The sequence below is a fragment of the Gopherus flavomarginatus genome, chromosome 2 (genome assembly GCF_025201925.1).
Source record: "Gopherus flavomarginatus isolate rGopFla2 chromosome 2, rGopFla2.mat.asm, whole genome shotgun sequence".
Taxonomy (NCBI): Eukaryota; Metazoa; Chordata; order Testudines; family Testudinidae; genus Gopherus; species Gopherus flavomarginatus.
Window position 1 is genome coordinate 254895141 of NC_066618.1, and position 26264 is coordinate 254921404.

At 45.7% G+C, this 26264-nt stretch overlaps 1 protein-coding gene across 2 annotated transcripts in view; it reads right to left on the reverse strand.

Moving 5' to 3' along the window:
- The window catches only part of PIP4P2 (phosphatidylinositol-4,5-bisphosphate 4-phosphatase 2), a 64132-nt gene that overhangs the window by 23346 nt on the left and 14522 nt on the right, over positions 1-26264 (reverse strand). For both annotated transcript variants that reach the window (XM_050941312.1, XM_050941311.1), the window contains exons 4-5: positions 24007-24130; positions 8327-8379 (exon numbers count right to left, since the gene is read on the reverse strand). In XM_050941312.1, coding sequence (XP_050797269.1) covers positions 8327-8379; positions 24007-24130 — 177 coding nt within the window. The remainder of the gene's footprint in view (positions 1-8326; positions 8380-24006; positions 24131-26264) is intronic.

Genomic DNA, 26264 nt, shown 5'->3' on the forward strand with positions numbered 1-26264 from the left:
ACCGAAACTTCCATCGGGCGGAGACCTTTCTCCACGCACCAACAGGAGAAACGCTTCCACTTGGCCGAGTATGTCGCTCTAGTGGAAGGCTTCCTGCTGCCCAAGAGTACCTCCCGTACCGGGGTGGAGCAGCGCAACTCAGAACTGGTCAGCCACGCAGGAGCCACGCTGCTAGGTGCAGCGACTGGAGGTCCGGGTGACAGAGAGTTCCGTGTTCCTGGGTGATCAGGTCCGGGTGAAGGGGCAGGGGAACTGGGTCGGCTATGGCCAGGTCCAGCAACATGGGCTACCAATGCTGTCTGGGCCACGCCGGGGCTACCATGATCACGCGGGCCCTGTCCCTGCGCACCTTCAGAAGGACCCTGTGGACCAGCGGGAACGGGGGGAACGCGTAGAACAAGTGGGTCGTCCACGGAATAAGGAAGGCGTCCGCTATAGACCCGGGTTCCCGGCCCTGAAAGGAGTAGAACGCCTGGCATTTCCTGTTCCCCCCGGACGCGAAGAGGTCCACACGGGGACAACCCCACCTCTGGAAGATCGAGAGGGCGACGTCCAGGCGAAGGGACCACTCGTGTGAGAGGAAGGATCTGCTCAGGCGGTCAGCCAGCGTGTTCCGTACTCCGAGGAGGAAGGAAGCCGTGAGGTGAATGGAGTGGGCTATACAAAAGTCCCAGAGTCGCATCGCCTCGTGACATAGGGGAGAGGATCTGGTGCCGCCCTGCTTGTTGATATAGTACATGGTCGTCGTGTTGTCGGTAAATACCGCAACACAACGACCTTGAAGCTGGTGATAGAACGTTTGACAAGCAAGGCGGACCGCTCTCAACTCCCGCATGTTGATGTGCAGCTTCACCTCCTGTGTTCTCAGGGTTCCCAGGTGGGCCCCCCAGCCGAGATCTGAGGCATCCGTCGTTAGGGACACCGAGGGCTGGGGCGGGTGGAATGGGAGCCCCGCACACACTACGGACTGGTCTAGCCACCAGCTGAGAGAATCCAACACCCCCTGGGGGATTGTGATCAGCATGTCTAGTGGTTGCCTTGCCGGCCGGTAATGTGCGATGAGCCATGCCTGGAGGGGCCTCATGCGGAGCCAAGCGTAACTGGTCACAAATGTGCATGCTGCCATATGGCCTAACAGGGTTAGACATGTCCGTATCGATGTCAAGGGGGCTGCCCGCAAGCGCTGAACGATCGCCGACAACGCCTGGAACCTTGGCAACGGCAGAAGGGCCCTGGCCACGGTGGAGTCCAGGACGGCCCCAATGAACTCCACCCTCTGCGAGGGGAGCAGGGTGGACTTGTCCACGTTGATCATGAGGCCCAAGGCAGCAAACAGGCCGGTGATCCTGCGGACGTGGCTGCAAACCTATAGCTCCGACGTGCCCCGAATTAACCAATCGTCTAGGTAAGGGAACACGTGGATACGACTGCGCCGAAGATGTGCCACAACGACGGCCATGCATTTTGTGAATACCCTCGGAGCCGTAGAAAGGCCAAGTGGGAGGACTGCAAATTGGTAATGAAGGCGGCCTACCACGAATCGAAGGAATCGTCCGTGGTGTGGCCATATGGCAATATGAAAATAAGCGTCCTGCATGTCGAGGGCGGCATACCAGTCTCCCGGATCCAGGGATGGAATAATGGTCCCCAGGGATACCATGCGGAACTTCAACTTCGCTAGGTACTTGTTGAGCTCTCGCAGGTCGAGGATAGGCCTGAGGCCTCCCTTGGCCTTGGGGATCAGAAAGTAGCGGGAATAAAACCCCTTGCCTTTCTCGTTTTCCGGAACCACCTCTATAGCTCCTTTGTTGAGGAGCGTCTGTACCTCCTGCCGAAGGAATTGCTCGTGAGAGGGGTCCCTGAAGAGGGACGAGGAAGGGGGGCGGGAGGGAGGAAATGATACAAACTGCAGGCGGTATCCCGTCTGCACCGTGCGTAAGACCCAGCGATCGGATGTTATTTGGGTCCACGCCTGGAGGAAAAACGAAAGGCGGTTGGAAAACGGGGGGGAAGGATCCGTGGGGGAAACTGGTACTGCGCCCTCGGGCGCACCTTCAAAACGAAGGTTTGGGCCCAGGCGGGGGCTTGGAGGAGCTTTGATTCTGCCCCCCTTCGTTCCCCGACTGTCTGCGCCTCCCATTCCTGCCGCGGCGCCTATTAAGGTCCTGCCGCTGGCGGAACTGGGGGTATGGCCGACGCTGCTGCTGTTGTTGCGGCCGGAAGGGTCTGCGCTGCGTTCCAGGCGTGTGCATCCCGAGGGAGCGCATAATGACCCGATTGTCCTTAAAACTTTTCAGTCTGGGGTCTGTCTTTTCTGAGAACAGGCCCTGGCCTTCGAACGGGAGGTCCTGGATGGTGTATTGGAGCTCCGGTGGAAGGCCAGAAACCTGAAGCCAGGAGATGCAGCGCATCGTTACCCCCGAGGCGAGGGTACGGGCAGCCGAGTCTGCAGCGTCCAAAGAGACCTGTAACGAGGTTCGTGCAACCTTCTTGCCCTCGTCAAGAATCGCCGCGAATTCTTGACGAGCCTCTTGTGGCAGCAGCTCTTTAAACTTGTCCGCTGCCACCCACGAATTAAAAGCGTAGCAGCTAAGAAGGGCTTGCTGATTGGAAACCCTGAGCTGAAGGGCCCCAGCCGAATAGACCTTGCGGCCGAGGAGGTCCATACGCCTGGCCTCCTTGGATTTGGGGGCTGGGGCTTCCTGTCCGTGATGCTCCCTCTCGTTCACCGACTGCACCACCAGGGAACATGGTGTCGGGTGAACGTGGAGGTACTCATAGCCCTTGGAGGGGGCCATGTACTTCCTTTCGACGCCCCTCGCCGTAGGGGGGATGGAGGCCGGTGACTGCCAGATTGTATTGGCGTTGGCCTGGATCGTCCTAATGAAAGGGAGGGCGACCTTGGTGGGAGCATCGGAGGAGAGGATGCTGACGACGGGGTCCTCGATCTCAGAGACCTCCTCGGCTTGCAGGCTCAGATTCTGTGCTACTCACCTGAGGAGGTCCTGATGTGCCCTGAGATCTAGCGGAGGAGGGCTATTGGAGGAAGTGCCAGCCACCGCTTCGTCAGGAGAGGAGGATGAGGAGACCCCTGGTAAGAAAGTGTCCAGCGGGGGGTCCGCCTCAGCCCTCGCCTCTGGCTCAGGAGCAAGACCAGGGTCTTGCTGCTTCGATCCTTCCTCCCCATCCGGGGAGGGAGGGGGGCGGGACAACGACGCCTCCGGCACCCTGTGCTCTGCCGTTGCAGGCCTAGGAGGAAGCTGTTGGGGGCCCTGGGCTTGATGGTACGCCCAGGGTGTCCAAAACCCCCACTGCTGCGGACCCTGGTCCTGTTGCGGAGGGTCCTGGAAGAGAGCCGTTTGTCTGTCGGTGCCCAGCGCATATACGCTGTTCGCCTGTGATGACACCGACGGCTGTCTGGAAGGCCATGGCGGGGCCGACCGCGGCTGGTAAGAGTCTCCGCGGTCCGGCACCGAAGATGTTCTCGGTGCCGGGGATCGGTACTGGGAGTCATACCGGCACCGGGATCGGGACCGGGTTCTGTCTCGGTGCCAGGATCTGGACCGGTACCGGCCGCTGCTTCGGTGCTGGGATCGGGACCGGGACCTGCCACCGATGCGGTGCCGGGAGGTCGACCGGGACCGGGACCTGCCACCAGCTCGGTGCCGGGAGGTCGACCGGTGCGCTGAACGACAGCGAGACTGGCTCCTAGAGTCCCGGTGTCGGTATCGGCGGCTGGAACCAGACCGTGACCGTCTGGAGGCCGATCAGTGCCACGAGTACGACCGGTACCGCCGAGGGGAGCGGTGCCGGGACTGCGAGCGGCGTCGGGATCTCGAGCGACCGTGGCGTCGGGACCTCGATCGCGAGCGTGAGTCCCGAGACGGCGCCGTCATCATGGGCTTGCCCCTGGATGCTACCCGCACCGGAGATACCGGGGGTGGCGGCTGAGTTGACTCAGTCAGGGCAATGAGGTCCCGTGCCGAGGCGAAGGTCTCTGGAGTGGATGGGACCAATAGCTCAACCCCAGATCTTATGGGGGAGCTCGGCGGTACCGGACTCGACGGACCCACCGGGCCCGGAGTCGACGGTGCCGGTAGCGCCGCAGCAGATGTCGATGCCGGGCGCTCCATTCGAGTCTGCCTGGCTGGAGTTGCAGACTTCGATGGTCTTGTTTCTGCACCCGGTGCCGGGGAAGGTCGGTGCCGGGGAGTCTTTCCGGTGCCGGTGCGATCCGGTGCCGGTGTAGAGATCACGGCCTGCGAAGCTGCTGGGTCAAGTGCCGCTTCCATTAGGAGAGTCCTAAGTCTCTGGTCTCTCTCCTTCTTTGTTCTGGGCTTATAAGCCTTGCAAATGCGGCACTTGTCCGACCTGTGCGATTCCCCCAGGCACTTTAGACACGCGTCGTGAGGGTCGCTGGTCGGCATAGGCTTCTTACAGGCCGCACATTGCTTAAAGCCCAGCGAACCAGGCATGAGCCCAGTGCCGGGTGCCGGGAAGGGCTACAGCCCAGACCGGCTAACAACTATGTACAATATTATTTACACTACAAACTAATTAACTAACTATACTTAACCACTAACTAACAACGGTAGTAACAAGGAGAGCTAGGGACGTGGAGGACAGCAATGCCGCGCTCCACAGTTCCAACGACCGACACGGTGGTAAGAAGGAACTGAGGAGCGGGTGGGCCGGCAGGGGTATATATCGGGCGCCATGGCGGCGCCACTCTAGGGGGCGACCTGCCGGCCCACTGGAGTTGCTAGGGTAAAAAGTTTCCGACGAGCGTGCACGCGCGGCGCGCACACCTAACTGGAATGGATGTGAGCAATCACTCGAAGAAGAAGGTTTGAGATTCAGTATAGACAAAACCTTCGCTATGGTTCCATTTTTAATCTGTTCTTCACCTTTAGAACAGCAGGACTATCAAAACTGTATTCCCTATTTTTGCTGGAGTTCTCTATGGAGGTCCAGAAGAAGCAAATTCTCCATCCTTAAGTGAAGGGGCAAGAGTGTTGAGTATTTAATCAAAGACTTATTCTTCAGGAGTATGACAAAAGGGTTTTTAAGAGGAGCAAAAACCCATCACAAAAGAATTTTAAATAATCTGAATAAAAAGACTTCTCCCCTCTAATCATGTTTCTTCCTTGGTAACTGTGAGCTCATAATCCTATCATTTCTCAAATTATCCAGAGTGTCTTCCAGGAAGAAGAGGGTAGACAAGTACTGAATTTATAATGTAAAAAACAAGGAGAGAAAACTTAATTTCCTTACAAACATTTCTTCCCCAGAGTGGAGCTAAAAAAAAAAAAAAAAAAAATCCAACTCTCTGACCTTTTAAAAAATACACTATGTAGAAAGAAAAAGGAAAAACCCATTTACACCTCTTTGCAAGGTCACTTTCAAAGTCCCATTTACACTACAAAACAGTATTGTAACTGGGTCCCCTCGCACTGCTGTATTTGAAGTTCTGATGGAACCATCATTTGTGAGCTACTGCTTATATTAGCCAGAGCAAGTATACTTACCAAAGTAGTTTAAAGGGAAGTGAACCATTTTGTTCTCTCCATTTATATTTTATGTTGTAAATGGTTTCTGTCACTTTACAAGGAATCATCTTGCACGCACTCATTGTCATATGAAGTGAAATCTCACCCTCCCCCCTTCCACCAAAACTGACGGTTAAACTTGTGACATCAGAGGAAAAAAAAGCAAGGAACGTTTACAGTTAGAGGCCCAAAACACCATGTTTTCCCAATATCCAGACATAAAAAGCCAGTACTATCTGTGTTGTGAAAACGCTGGGTATGAATCAAATTTAACTGCTTGATTTGCTTCTTTCAATATATCAAAAGATAACTTTATTTTAGTTCGGTTATTACATGCACTCTCTTAAAAATGTAATCAAAAGCGTTTACATTCTATGAGGCACAATTTATGTATTCGAATTCATTTTTCTGGGTGCCAATCTGGTCTCCACTGTGTATGAAAGTCATTTGTACAGTGCATAAAAGAAACATTCAGATGTAAGTTTGTGACTGTTAATTTCACCACCCTTTCTGTGTTTGCCACTAGAAGTTATGTTATAAACCTAAGTCAGATTTTCATATTTGCTAAAGTGCTCAAGTGACTCAGTCAGTAAGTCTCGGTTACAAAATAACTGGGGCACTTAGCAGCCTTAGTCACTTAAATTATACTCTAAAATCCCTCCTTAGGAACTGATCTGTTCTTGTCAGAACTACAAACCCCCTCTCCCTTCTCCAACCCACCCTCCCCCCCCTTCGAGTGCATGAAAACGTCCACCAACCAAACAATACAAAGCTACAGCTATGAAGTTTAAGATTGTGTCCCCTCAAGTCCCAAGGCAAATGTTATGCCACAATACTGCATGCCCTCAAACACTTCTCTGTTATCTGCCAAGATAGTTGCAGCTAGCACATTAAAATACTTTCAGTAAAGGTCCAGTTTTATTATTTATACTGCACCATAAGTGTGCTTGTCCCTTTAAGAACAAATCAAATAAGAGGTCCGTGCTCCAAAGAGATTATACAACATAACCTAGCAAAAAGACAACAACAAAGAAGAAGGGAGAGAGGATGAGGATTATAGCATTAACATCAGGTGGTATACTTGTTACCATCATGCTGGTTCATTTTTAAAAGAAATATTTGATTCCACTGTGCTTTGGGATAGTATCAGGAGAGAGATGACTTGGAGATCAGTCATAAAATGCTATATGTCAGTTTTAAAATATAACTGCTAACCATGATTAATGTAGTACTCAGTTCGGGAGAGAAAGTCTGTGTGTAGTTACTGCCAATACACTAGTGCAGGGATAGTAAATGGAGGACAATTAACACAGACTCCAGGGTTCACCTGCCTAGACCAGAGGTTCTCAAACTTCATTGTGTCAAACTTCTGACAACAAAAATTACTACCTGACCCCCAGGAGGGAGACTGAAGCCTAAGCCCACCCAAGCCCCACTGTCCTGGGTAGGGGGGCTAAAGACAAATCCCAAGCCCCACAGCCCCAGGTGGGGAGCGAGGGTCAAAGCCAAAGCTCAAGAGCTTCAGCCCCAGGCAGGAGATCTGTAACCCTGAGCCCCTCCATCTAGGGCTGAAGTCCTCATGCAAATCTAACGCCAGCACTAATGCAAATCTAACGCCAGCCTTGGCAACCCCCTCAAAATGGGACCGCGACCCACTTTGGGGTCCCAACCCACTGTTTAAGAACTGCTAGCCTAGACAATTGGGAAAATGCCTGCCACCCATGTACTGAGCCCAAGATTTCTTGAAGTGTGTCCCCAAAGTACTGGCTGTGCCAAAATGACTCCAGGCCACTTGTATAGGTACCTAAATGTTGAAGTCTTGGCCTAAACTATCCACTAGGCATCTGCCTATTCTTTCATATAATATATCCCCAATGCTGGTGGTATTTCCCCTTCTCAGCGAAACATATACTACTCCCATTACTGGAAGTAATATAACAAGGATCCTCTGAATAATATTAGCATGGGAAATAAGTCAGCTAAAGTAATATTTTCACCTCTAATTTCATGCCCTTTATTTGCAATCCTCTCGCTTCGAACATACATTCTGGGTAACATTGGAAGCCATCATTTTTAGTGCCATTTGAAGATAATTACTACTATGCCCAATCAATTGTTGCAAAAGTTAAATTTACTTTCTAAATATATATTTTAAATATGTGGTTTGCTTCCTTAACTTTCCTTCTTAAAGTTTAGTCTTAATGTAACTTCTCACTCCTTACCAAATAGTAGATTATTCCATAAATATTAAATGTTAAGTATTTTATTGCAATAGCTTGCTTAAAATGAATTAAGCTTTGCATTTGGGAACAGAGAGAAAACAAAATACTTTCCAAATTAATAAATATTTTTCCTTCCTTCTCCTATTGCTCTCAAGCTGAAGGCAAGGTGGGTTGTACATTTATGCAACATCCCAATTAACTGCATGAAATGGTAAGCTTCAAAGACATTAAATAAAAATGTAAGCTGCTGTTCGTTGTAGTAATCCATCTCTTTCTACTGTTAGCCATCTATTTTTTCCTCAAACAATGACAATCAAATTAAAGCAGTTACTAACCTAACCTGCACATGTTAAACTGTTACTAACTTGTCGGGAATAAGGAGGGAAGGGTTTACTGGCATATATTATGCTCTTTAGTCTCGGTATTCTCAGGTATAGAGAACAAAATATCTGCATGTCAGCCTGTTCTCCGGCAATAATATTTGACATAAGTTTAACTACTTTAAATTTGTTTCTAATGTCTTTACAACAAACTTAGCATTTTTAGGAAACTTACATTTTTTTGCAGTGTGGGCATTTTGCCAAAGTGTTAAACCTCAGTTCCATCCACTGTAAAAGAGAGAGAAAAAAAAAGTTGAAAAAACCCTCTAGCCTGAGAAAGTGTTTATTTTACTTCATGTTAAATGTCACTGGGGATCACTGCAAAAACATTTTGCTTCTCATGCTTTAATCTGACTTGTTTCTTGTTTTATTCCATACATGGGATGCCCTTTCGCCAGCAACAACGTTGCACTCCTTGGATTGGGATTTCCATGTTAAATAATTTCCCATGACTTGCCTGTTATATGAGCTTGTTTGACGTACCAAGGGTTCCATTTACAACAGCAGTGAATGCAATGCAGTATAATTAATTAGGCCATTTCTCCCAATTCTAAGACTATGAGCACCCTCTGAACCAGAACAAGTGTATTTTCTTTGGAACATCCCTCTGTTCAAAATATTATTCATCTAGGTTCTAATGAAGCTTCCCCACCCCTCATTTTTACCTTTTAACCTTTTTTCTTGATAATCAGCTTTAATATTTTTTGCGTGCAATGATTCATTAAAGGAAAAGAAACAGAACTGATTCATTTTGAGGAGAAAGAAAATGCACAATACATTGCCTAACAGAAACCATTTTTAAAAAATCAGTTTCATATTTCCAAGAGAAACAAAACACTACATTCAGAAAGCTCCATATAGAAAATAAAAGCAAAATTCCATTTGTGATACAGCCCTTACAAAGGGAACAATATTGACATAGTGTAGCAATAGTGTAGCATAAACAAGGTGTAGCATAAACAATAGTGTAGCATAAACAAGGTCTCACATATTAGATCTGAACCAGCAATAATTACAATGCCATTCTGTGTCAAAACACAATGGTTACTACTAGAATGGTTCCAGCAAGTTTAACTCAGCCAGCAGAGATAGGAATTGTTTTTCTGTGACACGTTAGTGCACTGGACGAAGGGCTGATGTGTTATATCATTGTTTTGCCAGCATCATTATCAGACAAAAAAATCCCTGTTCACATTACTCAGGGAAAAGTGTAAAACGTTTGCTGGTGTGAAATGGAGGTAGCAAGGAAGAATTCACAGTCCTGTATATCTCCTGAACATGCAGCCTATTGTCCTACTGCTCCTCTCATACACACATCTCTACAATGGGAGCAGAACAACTCTTGCCAACTATTTCACAACATGTCTAGTAATTTGTCTACTCTGCCCCCTTGACCCTGAGAACTCAGGAAACTGTCATGCTACAAATTCCCAGCAAGTCTATAGCATAGCTTCTGAAGACTATGGCCTTGATGCTTACCTCCATGTAAAATCAGGAGCAACTCTACTGAAGTGAGTGGTACTATATTGGTGCAAACCTGCTATAAAAAAGATCTAACCAAGGCCCTATACTTGTACTGTATGTAAATACAAGCTACATCACAACAGCATTTAAATGTGTGCAGAATGCTTTCACATATACTTAGAAGGTCTAACGTGGAAAAGGCCTTAACAGATTCCTGGTCATCTCACTCAGGTAGATTTCTGTTAATAAGGTATGTGAGACCACTAGCACACACATCAATCATTGAAACATCAGAAGTAAGAAGACCTGGAGTTCAAGTTTCTCAAGCAATATGCGTTCTTGCTTTGTCACTGGTTGTATTTTAAAATCCCTCTGGGGAAATAGGTGAGACTGGTCATCAGATTTACAATTTTCTAAGGTAACATGGGGACACAGAGAATTCTGATAAAAATAATTGTGCCTTGGTTTCCATCAAGCTCAATGGAACCACTCACATGCTTAACCATCTGCTCTATCAGACCCAAAAAGACAAAATGAAGAAAACACTGGAAAGCAATGGACAGAGGAATGACTACAGTTACAATATATTTTATTCTTGGAGCAGTATTATCTCAGACTTACACACAGATAAAAGAATACTGCCAAACCCGATAAGAAGCTCTGTAGAACACCTTAACTCAGCAGCATTATAATATATGTGGTGTCAATTATTTTTATCTTACAGAATATAGCTGTCTAGGGTGGACCTGATTAACCTGCTCCTTGGACTGTCAGAAGTTGGCAGTGGCAAGGAAGGAGAAACAGGATTAACCTAACATCATTCAACCGCAGTCCTGAAGACAGATCAAGTAATAGTACAGAGAGACCATTGATGGAATTCCAACAAGTAATCCTCAACAGCATCTGGCAGTGGGGTAGAAATTAGAAAAAGAATGAGGCTTGGGTGAAGAGATTCTCAGGGTTCCTACAGGAGTGCAGAGGACTTAAGGCAGGGGGAAGGATACAGAAGACCTGGTTATCAGTTTGGATAAAACACTTGGTGCCCCATCTGAATCTTTATCCGTGGGTGTGGGAGAATGGTTAAAACAAACACCTGCACTTCTAATTTATTCAAATACTTCCCTCCCCATCCCCAGTTTCCTTCTGAGACCAGAAACACAAGTGCCAAATATGACAGAAGAAAGGCTGTTCTTGGGGTTTTTCCAGCTAGAATGCAAAGTGGAAATGCAGATAGTCTTGTAACGTTTTTAGCTTAATTTTACAGACTGGAAGGCCTGAGTTTTGCCACCTTTAGGGCACAGTGTGAAACTTGCCCATTCACAGAAGACTTTCTTCAAGAATGACAACTATGAATGGCCAGCACAATCTTCTTCTGGAAACACACAAATGAGAACCACCCCACCTAGAAAGTGGTGAAATTAATGAAGGAATGTAACATATGGTTCTTCTGCATGAAATAATGTTTTTCTTGACTTTGTATATATTGCCTATAAGCTACAGCGATGGTGTAAAAATGGTGACGAGATTAGCTGTGTGTTAAAATTACTAAAAAAAGTTCTTGATACTTAATTTTTCATTCTCTTCCCCACATTATCCTTTTCATTTTGCATTTAGTCACTTAAGTGTCACAGACTCACCCACCAGTAAATTGGGTTACAGTTTTAAAACAGATTAAAACAAAACCCCTGTATCCTAAGCATAAGATGAGAACAATGAAGATCCACTCATTTGACAGTTCAGCTACTCCATTTCGGTTAGAAATATGAGAAGAAGATAACACCCATTTCTGAATCTCAGTTGAGACTGTGGGAAGTGGAAAACTGCAAAAAAAATCATGGTGATGTTTTCCAGTCAATGGTGCTCAGAAAATGACATCACCTACTGCAAATCTGAGTTTCTCATGAACTATTATCCATTTTTTGTTTTCAAACTTGTGAGGCAATCTTGTAAACAGTGTATTGGGTACCAGGAAGGGCAAATCACCGAACTGCTTCATCTACCTCAACTCCACCCCACTCACCCTGCAAAAAAAGTGTTTGCAGTACATTTAAAATGGAAATCAAACATGAAACAGTCATACTGACATGAGGCAGATTCAGACTGCAAAAATCAGATCGTCTTAGCAACCAACAAATGGAGGTATGAGATTGCAGGGACGCTGTTTTAAAGTAAATTCTAATGTTAGTGTGTATTGGTTATCTTAACAGGTAATTAAGCCTACTGTTTTAAAACAAAGATTTAAATTACAGACTCTACTTTAAAACAAAACTGAAATGGTGTTTGTTTCGATTCTACTAAAACCTGAGTTTTCTCAGACATAATTTGCCTCATGAGATTTGGTCTCCTGATGGGAAATACCATTTGTCTCACTAAAATAGAAGCTTTTGCTGAGACAACAGCCCCATTCACTGAATGGATATACTGAAATACTGATGGGAATGTGAAAGAATTCTTCTGAAAATGTATTTCAATTACAGATACTGTATTTTAAGAAAAACTTCAATGTGGAAATTAGTACAGGGGCATAGTCAACATGAAAATCACATTTGCCATGAAAACATTTTACCTAGTGTAAAGTAACACCTAAGATAACTATAACTGAAAGAAGAAAAAGATACTTTAAGCATGTGACTTTAAGCATTTGATAAACTTTATGGAGAGTCAATTTCTCTCTTTCTGAAAGAACGCTCATAAGCAGCCCTATGGAAAAGAAAATCCTTTCACATGCTTTAAATATTATATCCTGTTTTTTTTAAATTTTATTTATTTATTTAAGCCTATTCTCTCAAAATCTCTTGTTTTTAAATTGGTCAGTTTCAAGAATATTAAGTTGATAGTTTCCCTTAACTTTACAGAACAAGCTCTGGGCCATATTTTAACGTGCTGTAAATATTGTACATACCTATGGATCAATAAACGCTACTACATTAAAAAAGTCATAGACTAAGATCAGAAGGGACCAATATGATCATCTAGTCTGACCTCCTGCATAATGCAGGCCGCAAAATCTCACCCACTCACTCCCGCAACAAATCCCTAACCTATGTCTGAGCCATTGAAGTCCTCAAATCATGGTTTAAAGATTTCAAGGTTCAGAGAATCCTCCAGGAAGAGACCCGTGCCCCACGCTGCAGAGGAAAGCAAAAAAAACCCAGGGCCTCTGACAATCTGCCCTGGAGGAAAATTCCTTCCCGACCCCAAATATGGTGATCAGCTAAACCCTGACCACGTGGGCAAGACTCACTAGCCAGACACCTAGGAAAGAATTCTCTTTAGTAACTCAGATCCCACCCTTTCTAATATCCCATCACAGGCCATTGGGCATATTTACCACTAATAGTCAAAGATCAATTAATTGCCAAAATTAAGCTATCCCATCATACCATCCCCTCCATAAACTTATCAAGCTTAGCCTTGAAGCCAGATAGGTCTTTTTCCCCCATTGCTCCTCTTGGAAGGCTGTTCCAGAACTTTACTCCTCTGATGGTTAGAAACCTTCATCTAATTTCAAGTCCAAACTTCCCGATAGACAATTTATATCCATTTGTTCTTGTGTCCACTAGTACAATCATATCTCCCCTCAGCCTTCTTTTGGTTAGGCTAAACAAGCTAAGCTCTTTGAGTCTCCTTTCATAAGACAGGGTTTCCATTCCTCGGATCATCCTAGCAGCCCTTCTCTGTACCTGTTCCAGTATAAATTCATCCTTCTTAAACATGGGAGACCAGAACTGCACACAGTATTCCAGATGGGGTCTCACCAGTGCCTCGTATAACGGTACTAACACCTTCTTATTGCTACTGGAAATACCTTGGGTTTGGCTACACTTGCAGGTGTGCAGCGCTGGGAGTTAAAGCTGTCTTCATACAGCTGTGTAGGGAAAGCGCTGCAGTGTGGCCACACTGACAGCTACCAGTGCTGCTGTGTGGCCACATCTGCAGCATTTGCAGCGGTGTTGGGAGTGGTGCATTATGGCCAGCTATCCCACAGAGCACCTCTTCCCATTCTGGCGCCGTGAGTTGTGGGAAGGGGGCGGAGGGTGCGGGTCATTCTGCTTCCTGTTCCATCGCCCCGTGATGCATCACTTCACATCCCAGCAATCCCTGTATTTCCATCCACGTTTGGTGCCATCTTGACACTCTCAACGGTTTCTGTGCAGCGCAATTTCTGTGGGAAATGGAGCCCGAACTGCTGAGGAATATGCTGACGAGTCTTGTCAGCACATCACATTTGGCAGTTGAGCTATTCCTTAGGATCCAAAGTGATGAGGAGTCCAACGATGATAGCGAGTCGCGTACGACACGAACTTGCTTGTGGCTGCTTTTGGGCTCGGGAAACAAGCACTGAGTGGTGGGATCACATCGTCATGGAAGTCTGGGGTGATGAGCAGTGGCTGCAGAACTTTTGGATGAGAAAAGCCACTTTCATGGGACTGTGTGCTGAGCTCGTCCCCACCCTGCGGCGCAAGGACACGAGATTGAAAACTATCCTACCGGTGGAGAAGTGGTTGGCTATTGTAATCTGGAAGCTGGCAACTCCAGACAGCTACCAATCGGTCGGGAACCAGTTTGGAGTGGGAAAGTCGACCGCTGGAATCGTGTTGATGCAAGTTTGCAGGGCCATTAATCGCATCCTCCTAAGAAGAACCGTGACTCTGGGGAACGTGCAGGACATTGTGGATGGCTTTGCACAAATGGGTTTCCCTAACTGTGGAGGGGCGATAGATGGGACGCATATTCCTATTCTGGCACCACCCCACCTAGTATCCGAGTACGTAAATCGGAAAGGGTATTTCTCCATGGTTCTCCAGGAGCTTGTGGGCATTTCACTGACATTAACACAGGCTGGCCCAGAAAGGTGCACGATGCACGCATCTTTCGAAACACTGGCCTCTTCAGGAAGCTGCAGGCCGGGACTTTTTTCCCAGACCGGAAGATCACACCAGGGGACGTTGAAATGCCCATTGTGATCCTTGGAGACCCCGCTTACCCGTTAATGCTCTGGCTCATGAAACCATACACAGGGAACCTTGACAGGAGCAAGGACCAGTTCAACTACAGGCTGAGCTGGTGCCGAATGCCTATGGAGTGTGCTTTTGACCATTTAAAGGGGCGCTGGCGATCTCTGTATGGGAAGCTAGACTTGGGGGAAAGCAGCATCCCCGCAGTTATATCCGCGTGCTGTACCCTCCATAATATTTGTGAAGGGAGGGGTGAAAGATTCAGTCAGGCATGGACCTCCAAGATTCAACGCCTGGAGGTTGAATTTGCATAGCCAGAGAGCAGGGCTACTAGAGAGGCCCAGCACAGGGCTGCAAGGATTAGGGATGCCTTGAGGATGGAATTTGAGGCTGAAAACCAACAGTAATGTTTGGTGCCTTGCACAAGAGTGAAGTGCAGTGGTTACAATGTTAGTAGGAATCTGTGTTTCCTAAGCTGATTTGCAGTGCCTGTTTCTTTCCTGGGCTAAGGTATCTTTGACTTTCTGCAATAATAAAGACTGTTTTCAAAGCCAATAATTCATTTTTTGAAAAGAAAATTACTTTATTGACAGACACACAACTTTTTGGGAACCTAAAAGCAGGGGGGTGGGGTGGGAACTGTACAGTCACAGGTTTGAATATGTCCTGTCTGGAGTGCTGTGCAATGACTGCTGCACTTCAGGATGGCTATACTGCATGGTGATGGGGGTTGAGTGCAGAGGGTAATGGTTGTAGTTCTCATGGCTAGTCGGTGAACGTACAGGTGTTGGAGGCAGCTGGTGGTGGTAAGAACCTGGATGCCGGGGAAGGGGATTTTGAGCTGACATTGGGGCACAAGGGGAAGAGCTTTGGGACGGGCGGGTGTGGTAGTGCTCTGCCTGCATGGCTACGAGTGCCTGGATAGAGTTCGCTTGGCGAACCAGGATGCTTATCAGCTGCTTTGTGCTTTTGTTCCTGTTGGCTGCATTTTTCTGGCGGATCCTGCTTTCTCTTTCCCTCCAGTCCTGCACTTTTTGATTCTCTGTGACAGAGTGCTTCATAACTGCTTGCAGCATGTTATCTTTGCTTTTTCGCGGCTTCTTCCGGAGGTTTTGTAGTCTTTGAGCTGTTGATAACACAGGCAGCTGAGATCTCAAGGTTGCTTCTGAAAAGGCAAAAAATACAACACTTAACAGAGGCAGTATTGTTTATACCATACAGTTATTCCCACACAGTTAAGGAGTAACATTCTTCACAATAACATAATCTTCCCATCCCAAAGAGAGTGCACATAACCCACGGGAGCCCCAAAATGGTGAGTGTCGCAGCCCTAAAAGCCTATGCTCAAACATGGCGTCTGTATGGCCAATTGTTGGTCAAAAGGTCACACTGGTACCGTGTGCAACATTATAGTGCTGTGTTCAACATTATAGTGCCGTGTGCATTTTCCCGCTCTTTTTCCCTGGTCAACTAAGGGTCAGACTTGTGCTGTGTGCAAAAATACCAATGTGCCTGTTCTTGAACCTGTCAGTCAGTCAGAAGGTCAAGCTGGTGCTGTGTGCAGAAGCATAGTGTGCCGTGTGCAGATCCTGTTTACGTGGAGGGCTCCAGCTCGGAACCTGGAAGGTGAAGGAGCTGGGGACCAATCAGATGCTGACACGAGTAAGAGCCTTCGAATAAAACCATGTCTCGCACCAAAATCTGCAGGAGTATCCGCATGTCAGCTGGAAGACTTAGATCCTCCTTCCAGCTAGAAGGGTCTCCTGTGGATTTAGCTGGCTCGAGACGGGTGGGATTAATTCCCATCAATTGGCTATGTTCTCGGTGTCTGTACTGCTGGTCAGCTGCGCCTGGAGTGCGGTATTTGTATTCTAATTTCTGTAATATTCTCTTTGCTTAGCCTCTTCTCTTTTTTCCTCCCTTACTTGATACAGAACTGTATATGTCGTTGTTATTTGGTGCAAGTTACGTATATAGTATATAAAAGTTAAATTGTTGTATTAATTGCTATTGTGGTTAATTGTTGTATTTTACAGTATTTAGTTAATGTGCGCACAGTTTATTTAGTTTTTGCGTATCTGTTCTGAATTTTAGTAAGCAGTTAATTATAAATTGTTTGATTTCTTGTTGATGGATGTAAATAGATTGTTTCAAGTTGTGTAAATATTCTCATTCTAATAGTATTGTTAGTTGGTAAAAGCGCTCCTCCCCAGCCCAACTTGCAACTCATTCCCCATCAATAAACAGTCACGTGGTTTTGAACTTTCAATCTGTTTTTCATTTTGATTTTCCTCTCTCGATCAAAAACTTGCTCGAATCTGCATTGGTCTCGGACAGTGAGTAAGGGGGACTGAGTGCTTCAGGGCTCTACTGTCCTCGGGGTTTCTGTGCGTTGCAGAAAGCAAACAGCTGCAGGAGGCACCTACACTGAACACTATCCAACATTTTCCACAGGAGCTGATCCTGGAAGATCTCTTGCTGCTGCGGGTCACCTGGGAAGCATGGGACGGTCTTCTACTGCAATGTGGATTCCGCCCTGGCCCCTATGCAGCTTGCCTGTGTCTTGCAATGGTCCCCCCAACTCTCGCGGCACAGTGGCGCGGACGCTTTAGCCTGACTGGGACAAGGACCACAGTGGCTCTCTCAATAAACTTACACAAGCGCATTGCCCACAATCTGGCTGACACTTTTGAAGAGATTACCGAGGCCGATTACCGCGACGTGATAGACCACATCAATGGGCTATTCCACATCTAGGCATGCATGCATGCAGCCCTAACCCTCCCTCCTCTCCCGAAAAATTTCCATCCTGAAAATAAAAGCCGCTTACCAGGAACCCGCTCCTCTGTTTGTCCTCCACCAAGTACCAGCTGCTGCGACTGGCTACCTTCCTCTTGGCTTGAGAAGAGCTCCTGGCTGCATGCCTCCTGGGACTCCAGGGTGTCCCCCTTACCCCAGTACCCTCACTCTTGCTTTCCTCCTCCTCCTCTCCCCGTTCTGAAGTGTCCATCATGGTTGTCGGAGTGGTGGTCACCCCCAAGTATCGCATCCAGCTCTTTGTAAAAACGGCAGGTCGTGGGGGCAGCGCCGGAGCAGCGGTTTCCCTCGCGGGCCTTGCACTAAGCACTCCGCAGCTCCTTCACTTTAATCCTGCACTGCAGGGCGTCCCGGTCATGGCCCCTTTCCAGCATGGCCCTTGATATCTGCCCATAGGTATCGTAATTCCTACGGCTGGAGCGCAGCTGGGACTGCACAGCTTCCTCCCCCCAAACACTGATGAGGTCCAGCAACTCGCCATTGCTCCATGCTGGGGCTCGTCTGGCGCGTGGAGGCATGGTCAGCTGGAAAGATTCACTGACTGCACTCCACACCTGGCTGAGCAAACAGGAAGGGGATTTTTAAAATCCCAGGGGCATTTAAAGGGCGGGTCACCAGAGGCCAGGGCAGTAGAGTTCAAACTGATGAGCAGAGTGGCTGAACAGGCATTCTGGGATACCTTCAAATACCTCTAGAGGCCAATAACAGCACTTTTGGTCGCCACACTGGCAGAGCAGCGCTGCATCACCAGCACTATAGTCGTTATTCCCCAGGCCGAGGTGGAGTACAGCCAGCGCTGTAGCCAGGGAGATACAGCACTGTTATGTGCCTTGCAAGTGTGGACGGTGAGTGAATTGCAGCGCTATAAAGCCACTATCAGAGCTGCAACTCTCCAGTGTAGCCAAGGCCCTAGTCTAATGCCTCCCAAGACCGCATCAGCTTTTTTCACAGCCATATCACATTGGCGGCTCATAGTCATCATGTGATCAACCAATACTCCGAGGTCCTTCTTTTCCTCTGTTACTTCTAACTGATGAGTCCCCAGCTTATAACAAAAATTCTTGTTATTAATCCCTAAATGCATGACCTTGCACTTTTCACTACTAAATTTCATACTATTACTATTACTCCAGTTTACAAGGTCATCCAGATCTTCCTGTATGATATCCTGGTCCTTCTCTGTATTGGCAATACCTCCCAGCTTTCTGTCATCTGCAAACATTATTAGCACATTCCCACTTTCTGTGCCAAGGTCAGTAATAAAAAGATTAAATAAGATCGGTCCAAAACCGATCCCTGAGGAACTCCTCTAGTAACCTGAATCCAGCGTGACAGTTCACCTTTCAGTATGACCCGTTGTAGTCTCCTCTTTAACCAGTTCCTTATCCACTTTTCAGTTTTCATATTGATCCCCATTTTTTCCCATTTAGCTAATAATTCCCCATGTGGAACCATATCAACTGCCTTACTGAAATCAAAGTAAACTAGATCCATTGCGTTTCCTTTATCTAAAAACAATCTATTATCTTCTCAAACAAGGAGATCAGGTTGGTTTGGCACGATCTACCTTTTGTAAAACCATGTTGTATTTTGCCCCAGTTACATTGACCTCAATGTCCTTAACTACTTTCTCTTTCAGAAGTTTTTCCAAGACCTTGCATACTACAGATGTCAAACTGACAGGCCTGTAGTTACCCAGGTCACTTTTTTTTTCCATTTCTTAAAAACAGAAACTATGGCAGCAATTCTCCAGTCATACGGTACAACCCCTCAGTTTACAGATTCATTACAAATTCTTGCAATTGCGCTTGCAATTTCATATGCCAGATCCTTTAATATTCTTGGATGAAAATTATCTGGACCCCTGATTTAGCCCCATTAAGCTGTTCGAGTTTATCTTCTACCTCGGATGTTGTAATATCTACCTCCACATCCTCATTCCCATTTGTCATCCTGCCACTATTCCTAAATTCCTCATTAAAGACTGAGGCAATGTATTTGTTTAGATATTGGGCCATGCCTAGATTATGCTTAACCTCCACTCCATCCTCAATGTTCGGCGGTCCCACTTCTTCTTTCTTTGTTTTCTTCTTATTTATATGGCTATACAACCTTTTACTATTGGTTTTAATTCCCTTTGCAAGGTCCAACTCTACACAGCTTTTGGCCTTTCTCACTTTATCCCTACATGTTCTGACCTCAATAAGATAGCTTTCCTTGCTGATCCCTGCTATCTTCCACTCCTTGTAGGCTTTCTGCTTTTTCTTAATCACCTCTCTGAGATGCTTGTTCATCCAGCTTGGTCTACAACTCCTGCCTACAAATTTTTTCCCATTTCCTGGGATGCAGGCTTCTGATAGTTTATGTAACTTTGACTTGAAGTAATTCCAGGCCTCCTCTGCCTTTAGATGCACAAGTTCTTCAGTCCAATCCATTTCCCTAACTAATTTCCTTAATTTTTTAAAGTTAGCCCTTTTCAAATCAAAAACCCTAGTCACAGATTTATTTTTGTTTATCCTTCCATTTAGTTTGAACTGAATTAACTCATGGTCGCTCAAACCAAGTTTGTCTCCTACAACTATTTCTTCTATGAGGTCTTCACTACTCACCAAAACCAAATCTAAAATGGCATCCCCTCTTGTTGGTTCAGCAACTACTTGGTGAAGAAATCCATCAGCTATCGCCTCCAGGAAAATCTGAGCCCTATTATTGTTACTAGCACTTGTTCTCCAGTCTATATCTGAAAAGTTAAAGTTTCCCATGATCACACAATTCCCATTAGTATTTACTTCATTAAAAACATTAAAGAGATCTCCATCCATATCCAATCAGATCCCGGTGCTCTATAGCACACCCCAAGCACTATCCCAGGGGAGGCTCTAGTAGCTCTTCCCCAATGTGATTTTTGCCCAGACAGACACTGTCTTATCCATTCCATCACTTCTTATTCCTTTACAGTCTACCTCATCATTGATATACAATGCTACTCCACCACCTTCACCTTTATTTCTGTCTTTCCTAAACAGCACATACCCTTCAATAACTGTACTCTAGTCATGACTACTATTCCACCATGTTTCTGTTATCCCTATAATATCTGCTTTCACTTCCTGCACCAGTAACTCTAGTTCCTCCATTTTGTTACCTAGGCTCCTCGCATTGGTGTACAAATATATCAATTTTTGCTGTTTGGCTTCACTCACATTCTTTACCTGATTAGGCACAGACATTCTACCACCAGTATTGCCTATTAGACTGGTATCTACACTACCCTTCTCCTTATGTCCATTCTCCTATCCACAGCTGTATCCTTTCTTACTTCGTTTTCTTCTCTCTCAATGTTAAAATCCAGTGTGCAGACTACCTGGAGATCTCCCAGCCATCTCCCCCAAATTCCTAGTTGTGCCAGCCTCCATCCTAGAAGTCTATTTCCCTCCCTACTCAGGTGAAGTCCATCCCGAGAGAACAGTCCTCTGTTCATGGATGCCAGTGGCAGCACATACCAAAGCCCTTCTTAAAGCACCACTGCTTGAGCCATCTGTTGATCATCATAATCTTGTCACACTTTTTTTGCCCTTCTCTAGGAAGAGGCAGAATCCCACTGAAGATCACCTGAGCTTCGATTTTCTCGAGCATCTTCCCCAGCCTGGCACAGTCTCCCTTGATACATTCCAGCAAGCATCTATCATTTGTTCCCACATTAAGGTCAATCAGTGGATTCTTTCCCACTCCCGTCAGGATCCTATTCAGCCTCAGGTCCACATCCTGTATCTTAGCACCTGGCAGACAGCACACCGTTCTGTTTTCTGGATCAGCTCTGGTTACAGGCCTGTCTATTCTTCTCAGTAAGGAGCCCCCAATCATGTAGACCTGCCTTTTCCTGGTGATTGTGCAATTCTCCGGTCTACCCCCTGTTCCCTCTGGCTGCAAGTTCTCTTGATTCCTATTCTCCCTTATAAACCTCTGTAACCCAACCTCATGGGGCTTATATTTGGTGTTATCTCCATTGACTCTTCCCCTTTTTCTATAGGACTGGCTGTTCTTCTCTTCTTCCTTGCCCCCTCACCTTCAGCGACCACCTGCTGTGCCCCTTCTTAATTTTCCAACTCCGCAAACCTGTTCCTGAGCTCTATTTCTCCTTCACTAGCCCGTCTTTTCCTCTGCCAGGTTCTCTTAGTCACAGTGTCAAAGTCCCCAGTGTCCACTTTCCTCACCCAGAAATCTTCCCTCAGAGTTCTTTGGTCTTGCTTCCATCTGCAAGTCTGAGCTTTTCCCTTCAGTCTCCTCATGTCTTTGCTCCATCATCTGCTCAAATCCCTTTCTAAGCTCAACCAGAATTTCCACCTGCATCTCCAATCCTCGGATCTTTTCTTCCATCAGCTCTATCAAGTGACACTTCATGCAGAGAAAACTCTTTTCAGGTACCCCCTCCAGGATCATGTATATGCCACAGCTTCCACATCCAGTCATCTTCACTGAGTCTTCCACTGCTTGGGTAACTACCACTGCTGCCTCTGTATCTGTCATTCCCGGACCAAGGTGGGAAGGCTAACACAAATCAAACCAACCCCCCATCCACAGGAAAACAACCCCCCAGTGAGCACCACAACACTGCCAGACCACCACACACTCTCTTCACTAGCCTGTCTGTTCCTCTGCCTGGTTCTCTTAGTCTTCCCCGCAAACTCCAACAGAACTCCCACTCAAACTCCTCTGTTTACAGCTCTGTTTGCTGGCCGCTGTATCTTTCTGTGCCGCTGCCTGACTGGCCGGCTGGCTACCTAAAACACTTCAAATTATACTTTATCAGGTAGCACAGTAGGAGGAGATCAGAGATTTCTAACTTTGACTCCTATTTCCCAGACCTAAGCACTAGCACACAAAAGGCTCTTGCAATTTCTGGTGCATAGGTCTACCATGTTGTCTAAAAGAAAGTCTAGTGGACACAATGGCAGCAACTGCTGGCACCTTAACTACACCACTATAGACATGTATTGGTGGAAATACACCAGTTGTAGTGGAAATTTCTGACTAATAAGATCTACTGTAGGTAGTATCCAAGACACTGGACCTGAAGAGGCATTTGCTGGGTCTCCAGAGGTAAGTAGAGGGCTTTGGGACTATTTACACATACAGAGGACCCACCTACCAGATGGCTGTCTGATTACTTCTCTGACACTGGCAGAGCAGGTGCCAGTGTAACCCATGTGCCCAATAGAGAGACATATCTTTAAGAGATCTGTAGAGAACAGGGGAGTGGGTAGGAATGAATTGTGTCAGGGTCATTGTTGCTAGGCAGGTGCACCATTAGCACTCCACACTCAGAGGTTTCTGGAATTGGGTGTTGTAGTTTTGGCTATGCTCCAGTACATTCCCTGTAGCTCGACTCTACTTACCCCCATGGAGTCTGTCAGGGCAGCTGCTTTACAAAAGGCATGTGTCCTGTGTGGGCTGGGAGAAGCTGAGCCACGTGAGCAGAAAGCAGACCAGTTTTCTCTAACTCTGAAGCACTTTGCAGCTGATTAGTGATATTGTTAACCCTCCAACAGGGAAGCCCTGGCAATGTTAATTACAGAAAGGGGAAATTGGGAAGAAAACTAATTTATTTTATTTTAAAAGTAAACTTCAAATGCTATATGATTTTAGCCAAACTGTTTTAAATTGTCTCAACTAGTATGATTCACCAACTCTTCTCTTATTAAAAACAACAAGGAGTCCTTGTGGCACCTTAAAGACTAACAAATTTATTTGAGAATAAGCTTTCGTGGGCTAAAACCCACTTCATCAGATGCATGGAGTGAAAAATACAGTAAGTAGTATATATATCACATCACATGAAAAGATGGGAGTTGCCTTACCAAGTGGGGGGTCAGTGCTAATGAGGCCAATTTAATTAAGGTGGAAGTGGCCCATTTCCAACACTTGACAAGAAGGTGGGGAATATCAAGAGAGAGAAAATGATGTAAAATTATTATATATGCCATCATGTGCCAGCAATGCCCCTCTGCCATGTACGCTGGCCAAACTGGACAGTCTCTATGCAAAAGAATAAATGGACACAAATCAGATATCAAGAATTGTAACATTCAAAAACCACTAGGAGAGCAATCTCCCTGGATACTCAATAACAGACTTAAAAGTGGGAATTCTTCAACAAAAAACTTCAGAAACAGACTTCAATGCGAAACCGCAGAACTGGAATTACTTTGCAAACTGGAGACCGTCACATTAGGCCTGAATAAAGACTGGGAGTGGATGGGTCATTAGAAAAAGTAAATTTTCCCTCTGCTGATACTCACACCTTCTTGTGAACTGTTGGAAATGGGCGACGTCCGCCTTGATGGCAATTAAATTATGGCAATATTAAAAATGGAGAACCAGCAATTTTTTGCATTTACAGTTTTCTAGTATCCTTTGTAAGGAACACACAAGCTATACCATGGGGGAGAGGATGAATACTTGGACAACTAATCTTGAGCTGCCGTCCATGCTACAGTGCTATTTTTAGCACACTAGCTTGAGCTAGCGCAGACGCATCTCTTTGAGCTGGGAATCACAACCCCAGCTCCAAGTGTACACGAAAACCCTGACGCTACAATGCACATGGGTTACTTACCAGGAATGTATTTCCACAGTGTCCGCACACCACCCGAGTACCTTCTGGCTGAACTGGCAAGGCAGGCTGAGCTGGCTGCTCTTCCGGAATCAACATCACTGGACCAAGGTTAATGATGCGTCTACTGTGGTAGGAACATTAAACATATATGCCATGTCATTACACTAACGAGGGGAAGGGATGATGCATTTAGGTTATTAGCTCTGCAAGACCTTACCAAATATTTTATGACTGTAAAGTGGAACCTACTTATTATATGTGCATCCAATTGAGCTCTCTCTTATTAGTGTTATCCAAACAGGTAAGGAAGACACCATTTTCTTTACTGAAAGGTTATTATACAAGTGTAAATGGCGACAATTTCAAGAACAGAGACCTAGCCAGCAAATGGCAGAGTCCAGTTTGGGATTGTGAACAGAGATACGTGGCAATGACAGGGGAAACACGTAGCAGGAGTTAGACTCTCAATCTTGGCCTTCCAGCCAACATCCTTCTCCATTCAAACTCTCCTTTCCCTTCAAAATCAGGCATCTCTCCTCACCACTTCTCCAACCAGATTTCTTCTTCTCATACAACTCTCTCCCTCTTTCCCACACACTCCAAGACAAGACAGGCCAGGTAGCCTCCTTGCCTCTTCTGTGTCAACAGTCTCTGCCCACAAAGGGGATGCCCAACACTCACTTCAGGCTGCTCAGCTGGCAGCTTTGGCAAGCAGTGAGAATATGCCCCATTTACAAGCTCTCTCTCTCTCTCTCTCATACACACACGGAAAAAACACCACGTTTTGTAAATCCCTCAGCATGAGGCTTGGGCAGACTATGGGAGATCCCTGTTTATTTCCCAGGAGGTTTGCTCACCTGGGACCCACACAGAGGGCGACTCAGATGACATTAGCCATTCTTTATATCTATCCTCAAGTTGGCAATGGGAATGAGAACTGGCATAGTGTCATTCAAATGCAGAAAGTTAGAAAATACCAGGATTCCAGTACAGTTAAGACCACTTAAGAGCAAACTCTATTTAAAGAAAAAAAACTTTTTCTATACACTAAGTCATTTAGCTTTAAATTAGTCCTAAATAGCCCACTCTGCATCAACTAGGGGGAAAAAATCAATTTTGAGCTCCAAAGACCATTTAATGTCAATTTTGTCACATGCTTGGTTTTGTATTTTTAAGTTAACCAGACTGTATCATTTCATGTTTCCAGTTTGCTCATGTGGTTTGAACAAACAACACAGATGACAGTATATGAAGCAAAAATGCAGGCACAAAGAATCACCTAATCCCATGTCATCCCTCCCCATCCATGCTGCCACAGCTCAAGCTGGGCGAGACCCTCTTCAGTGTGGAAGGCAGGGAACAGTGGCAGGGCATTCTCTGTCAGGGGCCCTTTCCTACAATATGCACACTCCCAATCTTGCTCTCCTTCAAGGAGAGCTGCTGAAGAAGCATATACTATTGGGACTGATGTTTTAACAAAATTTGGGAAATTGGTTTATTTTTGTGTTTCCTGGTTATCTAGTACATTATTATGTGTTATGGATTCCTGCTTACTTAGATTTATTGGATGAAATCCTTGACTTCAATGGGGCTGGGATTTCACTTATTGTGTGAAAGTATGCAGTGGCATCTGGTGTGTCCAAACACATGCCTCTTATTTCTGTTAGAATTCTAAAGATTCACATAAACATCAGATCAGTTTATATTAACTAGTTTTTCTAAACAAAGAGCAGATATGTTTCATTGACTAATTTTTTTTTTGAGAAAGGAGTAGGAAGGATTTCTGCAATGAAAGATTTAAAAACTGTGTCATGTTATTCACCATTACTAAGCAACAGAGTTACTATAATAGAAGTTGTGTATTCACCACTTTCCCATGGAATTACCATAGAACTGAGCTTGCAGGAAATTATGCACAATATTTCCCAGAACTTTTAAATTGTTTCCCCACTATATTGTATGCTATTCACTTCATATATTCCTCATACAACTTACACAATATACTATTCCATATTAAATATATTAAAAAACATGCTTGAAACGGATATCAATCATGTTAGAGAAATAGTTATTATGGCACTAGTAATGTAGTTTTCTTCTTTGAATACGTTAACCTAATGAATCCAATAAATTGAGGTCTACATAGATCCATGGACAAATATTTTTGTAATGCTAATGAAAGTGGACACACTTTGCTAAATGAATGACTAACAATGATATTAAAATATTTATAACATTCACATCACCATTGTATCTGT